At 45.2% G+C, this 12,990-nt stretch overlaps 1 protein-coding gene across 2 annotated transcripts in view; it reads left to right on the forward strand.

Moving 5' to 3' along the window:
- Positions 1-974: 974 nt before the first annotated feature.
- Positions 975-12,990, forward strand: part of ddx46 (DEAD (Asp-Glu-Ala-Asp) box polypeptide 46) — a 34,600-nt gene continuing 22,584 nt past the window's right edge. For both annotated transcript variants that reach the window (XM_084386786.1, XM_084386787.1), the window contains exons 1-3: positions 975-1,063; positions 11,466-11,651; positions 11,748-11,822. In XM_084386786.1, the coding sequence (XP_084242912.1) occupies positions 1,047-1,063; positions 11,466-11,651; positions 11,748-11,822 (278 nt within the window). In that variant the 5' untranslated portion in view covers positions 975-1,046. The remainder of the gene's footprint in view (positions 1,064-11,465; positions 11,652-11,747; positions 11,823-12,990) is intronic.

Consider the following 12,990-nt stretch of genomic DNA (forward strand, 5'->3'; position numbering starts at 1 on the left):
AAAGTTATTATAAGGATTTTGGAGCTTTACTCACTTTTGTAAACACACTGCTATCTTCTGCACACAGCTGTACATCAGAGGAAAGTGGACAGAGAAGAAGAAGAATGCCATAGGGAGCTTTACATTCAGATGAAGTGATACTGGGAACATCTGAATGCTGATTTCATCTTATTCTATTTTATTTGCTGTATCTTATCGTAATTGTGTATTTCTGAACAATGAATCGAGTCGCAAATCTGATTTTTTTTTTCATTTGTTTTAAAGAATTACAACTATGGTCAAGGGGGTACACTGAGTAAACAAATGTATAAAGAAACAGTGACAAACTTAAAAGTTAAATAAAAAAGTCAAAATCTTTACAAATAGAAACACACTGCAGCTTTCTTATTTTTAAACACAACATTGCGTTTGGGTATTGCAGAATTTCTAATCTTAAAATTAAAAACAAAGGCTTATTTCCTCCAAATTTACATTTCTAAATACTAAATATAGCTTAAAGAAGTATCAGATTAATTAAGTGATATTCCTTATGATAAGATTTGATGGATGGAAACGATGGAAACGCACAAGCGTCCGACCACGTGACACTGACGTCATCTTGCGAGTGTTTGAGCGACAGCAGTGGATTTTTACTAAATCACGAAAACAACATGACACACACACACACACACACACACACACACACACACACACACACACACACACACACACACACGTTTGAAGGAGATCCCGATTCCAGCCCACTGTAGTGCTTGAGCAGAAAGATACTCGGTAATGCTACATCTGGTATGGTTTGAATGTATTTTTTTGGTGACTTTTATTTACTTAAATATTTTATTATTGGTTTGATTTGTATTTTCTGTTTGCGGTATAAAGTCTCTAATTTAAATAAATCCTAAATAAAAGGAATAGTTTTGTCATCGTTTTTGGATCGAACGTTAATTTTTGGACGAACTGGAATCTGTCCCTTTAATAAAAGTAAAGAGCGGAAGTGGTCATCATGCAGCCGGAAGTGTTTGTGTGTTTGCACTCACTGAAGCGACATCATGGGACGAGAGTCACGGTAAATCTTTCCATGTTTATTCAATTTCATTTGATTATCACGTTTAATTGTTTTAGTAATATTTCCAGTGTGAATTACACGCGTGTATTATGAAGGTGTTATTAATACCCCTGCTCTGCGAATGAAACAATCATAATCATAAGACGTAAACTCTACGTTTGAGCTCAGAGACTAACTAATTAACTAACCAACTGACTCACTTACTAATGTTTGCAATAAACGGTGTAATGGAGAACCCGTAGAGGAGGTTAGTGAGTCCCCCGGTCTGTGTGAATATCTGCATATCGCGCCATTATGTTGTTTACATCACAGTAAATACAGTTTAATTCATGACGTCATAACAACGCAGTCAGCTTTCATAAAACTAGCTTCCATATTTTACTTTTATGTCTAATTTACAGATATATGTTGACCTCTGTTGTAAATAATTATTAATAATATATTATTATAATATATTATTATTTTATAATATTTGCGTAAAGCTGTTTTTCAGTCTTTTTAACTTTGTGTATATAATGTGGAGCCAGTATAATAAAACTAAATTTCTATCGTTTTCAGTTGAAACATAAACAAAACTATTAGCTTTTTCTTTAAAATGGTTTAAAGTCACCATGAAATCATTATACAATTCTTTTTTTTTTTTTTTATAGAATTTTGCCATGTTTATTATAAATGATTTATCTGGACAGTGTCACACATTTCACGATTCTGTACGATTTCGATTCACAAGCTTGTGATTCAATTCCAACTGCGATTCAGTTTGATTCAGTATCGATTCATTTGTGATTGAATATAGGCTAGGCCTAGGCCTATATATTTGGATAAAAGAGTTATTCTCTCCTCCTGTAGAGTTATTCTCTCCTCCTGTAGAGTTATTCTCTCCTCCTGTAGAGTTATTCTCTCCTCCTGTAGAGTTATTCTCTCCTCCTGTAGAGTTGTTCTCTCCTCCTGTAGAGTTGTTCTCCTGCTGCTGTAGAGTTGTTCTCCTGCTGCTGTAGAGTTGTTCTCCTGCTGCTGTAGAGTTGTTCTCCTGCTGCTGTAGAGTTGTTCTCCTGCTGCTGTAGAGTTGTTCTCCTGCTGCTGTAGAGTTGTTCTCCTGCTGTAGAGTTGTTCTCCTCTGCTGTAGAGTTGTTCTCCTCTGCTGTAGAGTTGTTCTCCTCTGCTGTAGAGTTGTTCTCCTCTGCTGTAGAGTTGTTCTCCTCTGCTGTAGAGTTGTTCTCCTCTGCTGTAGAGTTGTTCTCCTCTGCTGTAGAGTTGTTCTCCTCTGCTGTAGAGTTGTTCTCCTCTGCTGTAGAGTTGTTCTCCTCTGCTGTAGAGTTGTTCTCCTCTGCTGTAGAGTTGTTCTCCTCTGCTGTAGAGTTGTTCTCCTCTGCTGTAGAGTTGTTCTCCTCTGCTGTAGAGTTGTTCTCCTCTGCTGTAGAGTTGTTCTCCTCTGCTGTAGAGTTGTTCTCCTCTGCTGTAGAGTTGTTCTCCTCTGCTGTAGAGTTGTTCTCCTCTGCTGTAGAGTTGTTCTCCTCTGCTGTAGAGTTGTTCTCCTCTGCTGTAGAGTTGTTCTCCTCTGCTGTAGAGTTGTTCTCCTCTGCTGTAGAGTTGTTCTCCTCTGCTGTAGAGTTGTTCTCCTCTGCTGTAGAGTTGTTCTCCTCTGCTGTAGAGTTGTTCTCCTCTGCTGTAGAGTTGTTCTCCTCTGCTGTAGAGTTGTTCTCCTCTGCTGTAGAGTTGTTCTCCTCTGCTGTAGAGTTGTTCTCCTCTGCTGTAGAGTTGTTCTCCTCTGCTGTAGAGTTGTTCTCCTCTGCTGTAGAGTTGTTCTCCTCTGCTGTAGAGTTGTTCTCCTCTGCTGTAGAGTTGTTCTCCTCTGCTGTAGAGTTGTTCTCCTCTGCTGTAGAGTTGTTCTCCTCTGCTGTAGAGTTGTTCTCCTCTGCTGTAGAGTTGTTCTCCTCTGCTGTAGAGTTGTTCTCCTCTGCTGTAGAGTTGTTCTCCTCTGCTGTAGAGTTGTTCTCCTCTGCTGTAGAGTTGTTCTCCTCTGCTGTAGAGTTGTTCTCCTCTGCTGTAGAGTTGTTCTCCTCTGCTGTAGAGTTGTTCTCCTCTGCTGTAGAGTTGTTCTCCTCTGCTGTAGAGTTGTTCTCCTCTGCTGTAGAGTTGTTCTCCTCTGCTGTAGAGTTGTTCTCCTCTGCTGTAGAGTTGTTCTCCTCTGCTGTAGAGTTGTTCTCCTCTGCTGTAGAGTTGTTCTCCTCTGCTGTAGAGTTGTTCTCCTCTGCTGTAGAGTTGTTCTCCTCTGCTGTAGAGTTGTTCTCCTCTGCTGTAGAGTTGTTCTCCTCTGCTGTAGAGTTGTTCTCCTCTGCTGTAGAGTTGTTCTCCTCTGCTGTAGAGTTGTTCTCCTCTGCTGTAGAGTTGTTCTCCTCTGCTGTAGAGTTGTTCTCCTCTGCTGTAGAGTTGTTCTCCTCTGCTGTAGAGTTGTTCTCCTCTGCTGTAGAGTTGTTCTCCTCTGCTGTAGAGTTGTTCTCCTCTGCTGTAGAGTTGTTCTCCTCTGCTGTAGAGTTGTTCTCCTCTGCTGTAGAGTTGTTCTCCTCTGCTGTAGAGTTGTTCTCCTCTGCTGTAGAGTTGTTCTCCTCTGCTGTAGAGTTGTTCTCCTCTGCTGTAGAGTTGTTCTCCTCTGCTGTAGAGTTGTTCTCCTCTGCTGTAGAGTTGTTCTCCTCTGCTGTAGAGTTGTTCTCCTCTGCTGTAGAGTTGTTCTCCTCTGCTGTAGAGTTGTTCTCCTCTCCTCCTGTAGAGTTGTTCTCCTCCTGTAGAGTTGTTCTCCTTCTGTAGAGTTGTTCTCCTCCTGTAGAGTTATTTATTCTCTCCTCCTGTAGAGTTATTTATTCTCTCCTCCTGTAGAGTTGTTCTATTTATTCTCTCCTCCTGTAGAGTTGTTCTCTGCTGCTGTAGAGTTGTTCTCCTCCGCTGTAGAGTTGTTCTCCGCTGCTGTAGAGTTGTTCTCCTCCGCTGTAGAGTTGTTCTCCTCCTGTAGAGTTGTTCTCCTTCTGTAGAGTTGTTCTCCTCCTGTAGAGTTGTTCTCCTCCTGTAGAGTTATTTATTCTCTCCTCCTGTAGAGTTATTTATTCTCTCCTCCTGTAGAGTTGTTCTCCTTCTGTAGAGTTGTTCTCCTCCTGTAGAGTTATTTATTCTCTCCTCCTGTAGAGTTGTTCTATTTATTCTCTCCTCCTGTAGAGTTGTTCTCCTCTGCTGTAGAGTTGTTCTCCTCTGCTGTAGAGTTGTTCTCCTCTGCTGTAGAGTTGTTCTCCTCTGCTGTAGAGTTGTTCTCCTCTGCTGTAGAGTTGTTCTCCTCTGCTGTAGAGTTGTTCTCCTCTGCTGTAGAGTTGTTCTCCTCTGCTGTAGAGTTGTTCTCCTCTGCTGTAGAGTTGTTCTCCTCTGCTGTAGAGTTGTTCTCCTCTGCTGTAGAGTTGTTCTCCTCTGCTGTAGAGTTGTTCTCCTCTCCTCCTGTAGAGTTGTTCTCCTCTCCTCCTGTAGAGTTGTTCTCCTCTGCTGTAGAGTTGTTCTCCTCTGCTGTAGAGTTGTTCTCCTCTGCTGTAGAGTTGTTCTCCTCTGCTGTAGAGTTGTTCTCCTCTGCTGTAGAGTTGTTCTCCTCTGCTGTAGAGTTGTTCTCCTCTGCTGTAGAGTTGTTCTCCTCTGCTGTAGAGTTGTTCTCCTCCTGTAGAGTTGTTCTCCTTCTGTAGAGTTGTTCTCCTCCTGTAGAGTTATTTATTCTCTCCTCCTGTAGAGTTGTTCTATTTATTCTCTCCTCCTGTAGAGTTGTTCTCCTCTGCTGTAGAGTTGTTCTCCTCTGCTGTAGAGTTGTTCTCCTCTGCTGTAGAGTTGTTCTCCTCTGCTGTAGAGTTGTTCTCCTCTGCTGTAGAGTTGTTCTCCTCTGCTGTAGAGTTGTTCTCCTCTGCTGTAGAGTTGTTCTCCTCTGCTGTAGAGTTGTTCTCCTCTCCTCCTGTAGAGTTGTTCTCCTCCTGTAGAGTTGTTCTCCTTCTGTAGAGTTGTTCTCCTCCTGTAGAGTTATTTATTCTCTCCTCCTGTAGAGTTATTTATTCTCTCCTCCTGTAGAGTTGTTCTATTTATTCTCTCCTCCTGTAGAGTTGTTCTCTGCTGCTGTAGAGTTGTTCTCTGCTGCTGTAGAGTTGTTCTCCTCCGCTGTAGAGTTGTTCTCCGCTGCTGTAGAGTTGTTCTCCTCCGCTGTAGAGTTGTTCTCCTCCTGTAGAGTTGTTCTCCTTCTGTAGAGTTGTTCTCCTCCTGTAGAGTTGTTCTCCTCCTGTAGAGTTATTTATTCTCTCCTCCTGTAGAGTTATTTATTCTCTCCTCCTGTAGAGTTGTTCTCCTTCTGTAGAGTTGTTCTCCTCCTGTAGAGTTATTTATTCTCTCCTCCTGTAGAGTTGTTCTATTTATTCTCTCCTCCTGTAGAGTTGTTCTCCTCTGCTGTAGAGTTGTTCTCCTCTGCTGTAGAGTTGTTCTCCTCTGCTGTAGAGTTGTTCTCCTCTGCTGTAGAGTTGTTCTCCTCTGCTGTAGAGTTGTTCTCCTCTGCTGTAGAGTTGTTCTCCTCTGCTGTAGAGTTGTTCTCCTCTGCTGTAGAGTTGTTCTCCTCTCCTCCTGTAGAGTTGTTCTCCTCCTGTAGAGTTGTTCTCCTTCTGTAGAGTTGTTCTCCTCCTGTAGAGTTATTTATTCTCTCCTCCTGTAGAGTTATTTATTCTCTCCTCCTGTAGAGTTGTTCTATTTATTCTCTCCTCCTGTAGAGTTGTTCTCTGCTGCTGTAGAGTTGTTCTCTGCTGCTGTAGAGTTGTTCTCCTCCGCTGTAGAGTTGTTCTCCGCTGCTGTAGAGTTGTTCTCCTCCGCTGTAGAGTTGTTCTCCTCCTGTAGAGTTGTTCTCCTTCTGTAGAGTTGTTCTCCTCCTGTAGAGTTGTTCTCCTCCTGTAGAGTTATTTATTCTCTCCTCCTGTAGAGTTATTTATTCTCTCCTCCTGTAGAGTTGTTCTCTGCTGCTGTAGAGTTGTTCTCCTCCGCTGTAGAGTTGTTCTCCTCCTGTAGAGTTGTTCTCCTCCTTGTAGAGTTGTTCTCTGCTGCTGTAGAGTTGCTGTAGAGTTGTTCTCTGCTGCTGTAGAGTTGTTCTCTGCTCCTGTAGAGTTGTTCTCCTCCTGTATAGTTGTTCTCCTCCTTGTAGAGTTGTTCTCTGCTGCTGTAGAGTTGCTGTAGAGTTGTTCTCTGCTGCTGTAGAGTTGTTCTCTGCTGCTGTAGAGTTGTTCTCTGCTGCTGTAGAGTTGTTCTCTGCTGCTGTAGAGTTGTTCTCTGCTGCTGTAGAGTTGTTCTCTGCTGCTGTAGAGTTGTTCTCTGCTGCTGTAGAGTTGTTCTCTGCTGCTGTAGAGTTGTTCTCTGCTGCTGTAGAGTTGTTCTCTCCTCCTGTAGAGTTGTTCTCTCCTGTAGAGTTGTTCTCCTGCTGCTGTAGAGTTGTTCTCCTGCTGCTGTAGAGTTGTTCTCCTGCTGCTGTAGAGTTGTTCTCCTGCTGCTGTAGAGTTGTTCTCCTGCTGCTGTAGAGTTGTTCTCCTGCTGCTGTAGAGTTGTTCTCCTGCTGCTGTAGAGTTGTTCTCCTGCTGCTGTAGAGTTGTTCTCCTGCTGCTGTAGAGTTGTTCTCCTGCTGCTGTAGAGTTGTTCTCCTGCTGCTGTAGAGTTGTTCTCCTGCTGCTGTAGAGTTGTTCTCCTGCTCCTGTAGAGTTGTTCTCTCCTCCTGTAGAGTTGTTCTCTCCTCCTGTAGAGTTGTTCTCTGCTGCTGTAGAGTTGTTCTCTGCTGCTGTAGAGTTGTTCTCTGCTGCTGTAGAGTTGTTCTCTGCTGCTGTAGAGTTGTTCTCTGCTGCTGTAGAGTTGTTCTCCTCCTTGTAGAGTTGTTCTCCTCCTTGTAGAGTTGTTCTCCTCCTTGTAGAGTTGTTCTCCTCCTTGTAGAGTTGTTCTCCTCCTTGTAGAGTTGTTCTCTGCTGCTGTAGAGTTGTTCTCTGCTGCTGTAGAGTTGTTCTCTGCTGCTGTAGAGTTGTTCTCTGCTGCTGTAGAGTTGTTCTCTGCTGCTGTAGAGTTGTTCTCTGCTGCTGTAGAGTTGTTCTCTGCTGCTGTAGAGTTGTTCTCTGCTGCTGTAGAGTTGTTCTCCAGGTTCTCCTCCTGTAGAGTTGTTCTCCAGGTTCTCCTCCTGTAGAGTTGTTCTCCAGGTTCTCCTCCTGTAGAGTTGTTCTCCAGGTTCTGCTGCTGTAGAGTTGTTCTCCAGGTTCTCCTGCTGTAGAGTTGTTCTCCAGGTTCTCCTCCTGTAGAGTTGTTCTCCAGGTTCTCCTCCTGTAGAGTTGTTCTCCAGGTTCTCCTCCTGTAGAGTTGTTCTCCAGGTTCTCCTCCTGTAGAGTTGTTCTCCAGGTTCTCCTCCTGTAGAGTTGTTCTCCAGGTTCTCCTCCTGTAGAGTTGTTCTCCAGGTTCTCCTCCTGAAGAGTTATTTATTCTCTCCTCCTGTAGAGTTGTTCTCTCCTGCTGTAGAGTTGTTCTCCTCCTGTAGAGTTGTTCTCCTCCTGTAGAGTTGTTCTCCTCCTGTAGAGTTGTTCTCCTCCTGTAGAGTTGTTCTCCTCCTGTAGAGTTGTTCTCCTCCTGTAGAGTTGTTCTCCTCCTGTAGAGTTGTTCTCCTCCTGTAGAGTTGTTCTCCTCCTGTAGAGTTGTTCTCTGCTGCTGTAGAGTTGTTCTCTGCTGCTGTAGAGTTGTTCTCTGCTGCTGTAGAGTTGTTCTCTGCTGCTGTAGAGTTGTTCTCCTCCTGTAGAGTTGTTCTCCTCCTGTAGAGTTGTTCTCCTCCTGTAGAGTTGTTCTCCTCCTGTCGAGTTGTTCTCCTCCTGTCGAGTTGTTCTCCTCCTGTCGAGTTGTTCTCCTCCTGTCGAGTTGTTCTCCTCCTGTCGAGTTGTTCTCCTCCTGTCGAGTTGTTCTCCTCCTGTAGAGTTGTTCTCCTCCTGTAGAGTTATTTATTCTCTCCTGCTGTAGAGTTATTTATTCTCTCCTGCTGTAGAGTTATTTGTTCTCTGCTCCTGTAGAGTTGTTCTCTGCTGCTGTAGAGTTGTTCTCTGCTGCTGTAGAGTTGTTCTCTGCTGCTGTAGAGTTGTTCTCTGCTGCTGTAGAGTTGTTCTCTGCTGCTGTAGAGTTGTTCTCTGCTGCTGTAGAGTTGTTCTCCTCCTGTAGAGTTGTTCTCCTCCTGTAGAGTTGTTCTCCTCCTGTAGAGTTGTTCTCCTCCTGTAGAGTTGTTCTCCTCCTGTAGAGTTGTTCTCCTCCTGTAGAGTTGTTCTCCTCCTGTAGAGTTATTTATTCTCTCCTGCTGTAGAGTTATTTATTCTCTCCTGCTGTAGAGTTATTTGTTCTCTGCTCCTGTAGAGTTGTTCTCTGCTGCTGTAGAGTTGTTCTCTGCTGCTGTAGAGTTGTTCTCTGCTGCTGTAGAGTTGTTCTCTGCTGCTGTAGAGTTGTTCTCTGCTGCTGTAGAGTTGTTCTCTGCTGCTGTAGAGTTGTTCTCTGCTGCTGTAGAGTTGTTCTCTGCTGCTGTAGAGTTGTTCTACAGGTTCTCCTCCTGTAGAGTTGTTCTCTCCTGCTGTAGAGTTGTTATCTGCTGCTGTAGAGTTGTTATCTGCTGCTGTAGAGTTGTTCTCTGCTGCTGTAGAGTTGTTCTCTGCTGCTGTAGAGTTGTTCTCTGCTGCTGTAGAGTTGTTCTCTGCTGCTGTAGAGTTGTTCTCTCCTGCTGTAGAGTTGTTCTCTGCTGCTGTAGAGTTGTTCTCTGCTGCTGTAGAGTTGTTCTCCTGCTGCTGTAGAGTTGTTCTCCTGCTGCTAGAGTTGTTCTCCTGCTGCTGCTGTAGAGTTGTTCTCCTGCTGCTGTAGAGTTGTTCTCCTGCTGCTGTAGAGTTGTTCTACAGGTTCTCCTCCTGTAGAGTTGTTCTCTCCTGCTGTAGAGTTGTTCTCTCCTGCTGTAGAGTTGTTCTCTCCTGCTGTAGAGTTGTTCTCTCCTGCTGTAGAGTTGTTCTCTCCTGCTGTAGAGTTGTTCTCTCCTGCTGTAGAGTTGTTCTCTGCTGCTGTAGAGTTATTCTCTGCTGCTGTAGAGTTGTTCTCTGCTGCTGTAGAGTTGTTCTCCTGCTGCTAGAGTTGTTCTCCTGCTGCTGCTAGAGTTGTTCTCCTGCTGCTGCTAGAGTTGTTCTCCTGCTGCTGTAGAGTTGTTCTCCTGCTGCTGTAGAGTTGTTCTCCTGCTGCTGTAGAGTTGTTATCTGCTGCTGTAGAGTTGTTATCTGCTGCTGTAGAGTTGTTCTCTGCTGCTGTAGAGTTGTTCTCTGCTGCTGTAGAGTTGTTCTCTGCTGCTGTAGAGTTGTTCTCTGCTGCTGTAGAGTTGTTCTCTGCTGCTGTAGAGTTGTTCTCTCCTGCTGTAGAGTTGTTCTCTCCTGCTGTAGAGTTGTTCTCTGCTGCTGTAGAGTTGTTCTCTGCTGCTGTAGAGTTGTTCTCTGCTGCTGTAGAGTTGTTCTCCTGCTGCTGTAGAGTTGTTCTCCTGCTGCTAGAGTTGTTCTCCTGCTGCTGCTAGAGTTGTTCTCCTGCTGCTGTAGAGTTGTTCTCCTGCTGCTGTAGAGTTGTTCTACAGGTTCTCCTCCTGTAGAGTTGTTCTCTCCTGCTGTAGAGTTGTTCTCTCCTGCTGTAGAGTTGTTCTCTGCTGCTGTAGAGTTGTTCTCTGCTGCTGTAGAGTTGTTCTCTGCTGCTGTAGAGTTGTTCTCCTGCTGCTAGAGTTGTTCTCCTGCTGCTGCTAGAGTTGTTCTCCTGCTGCTGCTAGAGTTGTTCTCCTGCTGCTGTAGAGTTGTTCTCCTGCTGCTGTAGAGTTGTTCTCCTGCTGCTGTAGAGTTGTTCTCCTGCTGCTGTAGAGTTGTTCTCCTGCTGCTGTAGAGTTGTTCTCCTGCTGCTGTAGAGTTGTTCTCCTGCTGCTGTAGAGTTGTTCTCCTGCTGCTGTAGAGTTGTTCTCCTGCTGCTGTAGAGTTGTTCTCCTGCTGCTGTAGAGTTGTTCTCCTGCTGCTGTAGAGTTGTTCTCCTGCTGCTGTAGAGTTGTTCTCCTGCTGCTGTAGAGTTGTTCTCCTGCTGCTGTAGAGTTGTTCTCCTGCTGCTGTAGAGTTGTTCTCCTGCTGCTGTAGAGTTGTTCTCCTGCTGCTGTAGAGTTGTTCTCCTGCTGCTGTAGAGGTTTGTTCTCCTGCTGCTGTAGAGTTGTTCTCCTCCTGTAGAGTTGTTCTCCTCCTGTAGAGTTGTTCTCCTGCTGTAGAGTTGTTCTCCTCCTGTAGAGTTGTTCTCCTCCTGTAGAGTTGTTCTCCTCCTGTAGAGTTGTTCTCCTCCTGTAGAGTTGTTCTCCTCCTGTAGAGTTGTTCTCCTCCTGTAGAGTTGTTCTCCTCCTGTAGAGTTGTTCTCCTCCTGTAGAGTTGTTCTCCTCCTGTAGAGTTGTTCTCCTCCTGTAGAGTTGTTCTCCTCCTGTAGAGTTGTTCTCCTCCTGTAGAGTTGTTCTCCTCCTGTAGAGTTGTTCTCCTCCTGTAGAGTTGTCCTCCTCCTGTAGAGTTGTCCTCCTCCTGTAGAGTTGTCCTCCTCCTGTAGAGTTGTCCTCCTCCTGTAGAGTTGTCCTCCTCCTGTAGAGTTGTCCTCCTCCTCCTGTAGAGTTGTCCTCCTCCTCCTGTAGAGTTGTTCTCTCCTCCTCCTGTAGAGTTGTTCTCTCCTCCTCCTGTAGAGTTGTTCTCTCCTCCTCCTGTAGAGTTGTTCTCTCCTCCTCCTGTAGAGTTGTTCTCTCCTCCTCCTGTAGAGTTGTTCTCTCCTCCTCCTGTAGAGTTGTTCTCTGCTGCTGTAGAGTTGTTCTCTGCTGCTGTAGAGTTGTTCTCTGCTGCTGTAGAGTTGTTCTCTGCTGCTGTAGAGTTGTTCTCCGCTCCTGTAGAGTTGTTCTCCGCTCCTGTAGAGTTGTTCTCCGCTCCTGTAGAGTTGTTCTCCGCTCCTGTAGAGTTGCTCTCCGCTCCTGTAGAGTTGCTCTCCGCTCCTGTAGAGTTGCTCTCCGCTCCTGTAGAGTTGCTCTCCGCTCCTGTAGAGTTGTTCTCCGCTCCTGTAGAGTTGTTCTCCGCTCCTGTAGAGTTGTTCTCCGCTCCTGTAGAGTTGTTCTCCGCTGCTGTAGAGTTCATGATTTACTGACCTCAAGCCATCCTAGGTGTATATGACTTTATATTAATCTCTTATCTTATTTGTGTAAGAAAAATATCCATATTAAAAGCTTTAAAACTCGCCCGCGTCACAGCCGTGTCTCACCTGTGTTTCAGCTTTGTCTCACCTGTGCCCACGCCCATGTCTCACCCGTGTCTCACCCCTGTCTCTGTCTCAGGCACTACCGGAAGCGCTCCAGCTCGAGGGCCAGGTCTGCCAGCAGGTCCAAGAGCCGCTCGCCCGACTCCAAGCGCTCGAAGAAAGAGGATCCGGCCGGGTCACGAGCCCGCGAGCGCAGCAGGAGAGAACGCTCTCGCAGCAGAGAGAGGAGGAGGTCACGCTCCAGAGACCGCAAGAGACCGAGGTCAGGACACACACACACTCACACACACACACACACTCACACACACACACACACACTGCTGTCATGTGCTCACGGCCCCGTCACGTCTCTTCACAGGCGCTCCAGGAGTCGGGACAGGAGACGCACCAGCCGAGAGCGCAGGAGGAGCAAGAGCAGAAGCAGAGGGAGGAGGTCAGTCTCTCACACACACACACACACACACACACACACACGCCTGAACACTTCTGCTGATCATCTAAAGCAGTCCGGGACCCACTAGGGGCTTCAGCTGTATATAGTCTGTTAGTCTCAGAAAGATAAACTCCACAGGAAGTGGCGACATGAGGGACAGATTAGGGATGGCGTAAACTAAACATGTTCTTGCCCGCCCGCCGAGCCTCATTAGCCGGCTGAAACATGTTAACCGATTAGTTTAAAAGATGCTACACTATTTGAAATAACAGCCATTTAGAGCCGCGCCTGCAATTTCGCAACTCTGTCGCATCTCTCTGCCGCTCTGCCTCCCGCTCACACACACACACACACACACACACACACACACACACACACACACACACACACACACACACACACTGCCGCCCTTCCACTCACGTCACTTTTTTAAAATGCCCTACAGTGCGAAACATGAGTCCCGCAAACGCGGCGCCGAGGAGCTTGTATGTAATCGGAGGACAAATGGCTCCTTAAACGTCCTAACGAAGCGAACGCAAACTCTCTCTGTGTGATGCGTAGGAAGGGTGTGTGTCTCTGCGTGTCTGTCCTGCAGAGACGGTGAGTCCGTGCGTTCGCTCTTAAAGTGACAGCAGCACATTAAGTGTCAGTGTCGTTAATGTTGATTAAACAGAACATCACTCGCTGCTCTTGACTGAAGAACTTTAATTGTAAGCGTCTGTCTTTAATACTTAATATTTAATACTTACAATGGAAACTATCCAGTGTTATTTTACATTTGATTACTGTAATGTGTGTAGTATTTCTTACCTGAGTGCTGTTAGATCCCCCTGAAAAACTTAAAGCCGTCTTTATTTCATTTGGCTAATGATAATTTGCAATTTGTGTATTTTTTCTTATTTTATTTCTTTTTTTTTTGTACATTTAGTTCAAAGTTTCAAATAAAGCCTCCCTGTGTTGTGCGTGTGTGTGTGTGTGTGTGTGTGTGTGTGTGTGTGTGAGAGATATTGCAGCAGAATTACCCAAATTATTAAAAAATGATGTTATAAATATCTAAATGGCAGTTTTCCCTGTGGTATCGAACATCGATATTTTTTTTAAGGTGTCGGATCGAAATTAGACAACACGGATATATGAATTATTTAACTCACAAATCGTTAATTTCTTC

This window comes from Rutilus rutilus, assembly GCF_951802725.1.
Source record: "Rutilus rutilus genome assembly, chromosome: 18".
In the NCBI taxonomy this organism is placed as follows: Eukaryota; Metazoa; Chordata; class Actinopteri; order Cypriniformes; family Leuciscidae; genus Rutilus; species Rutilus rutilus.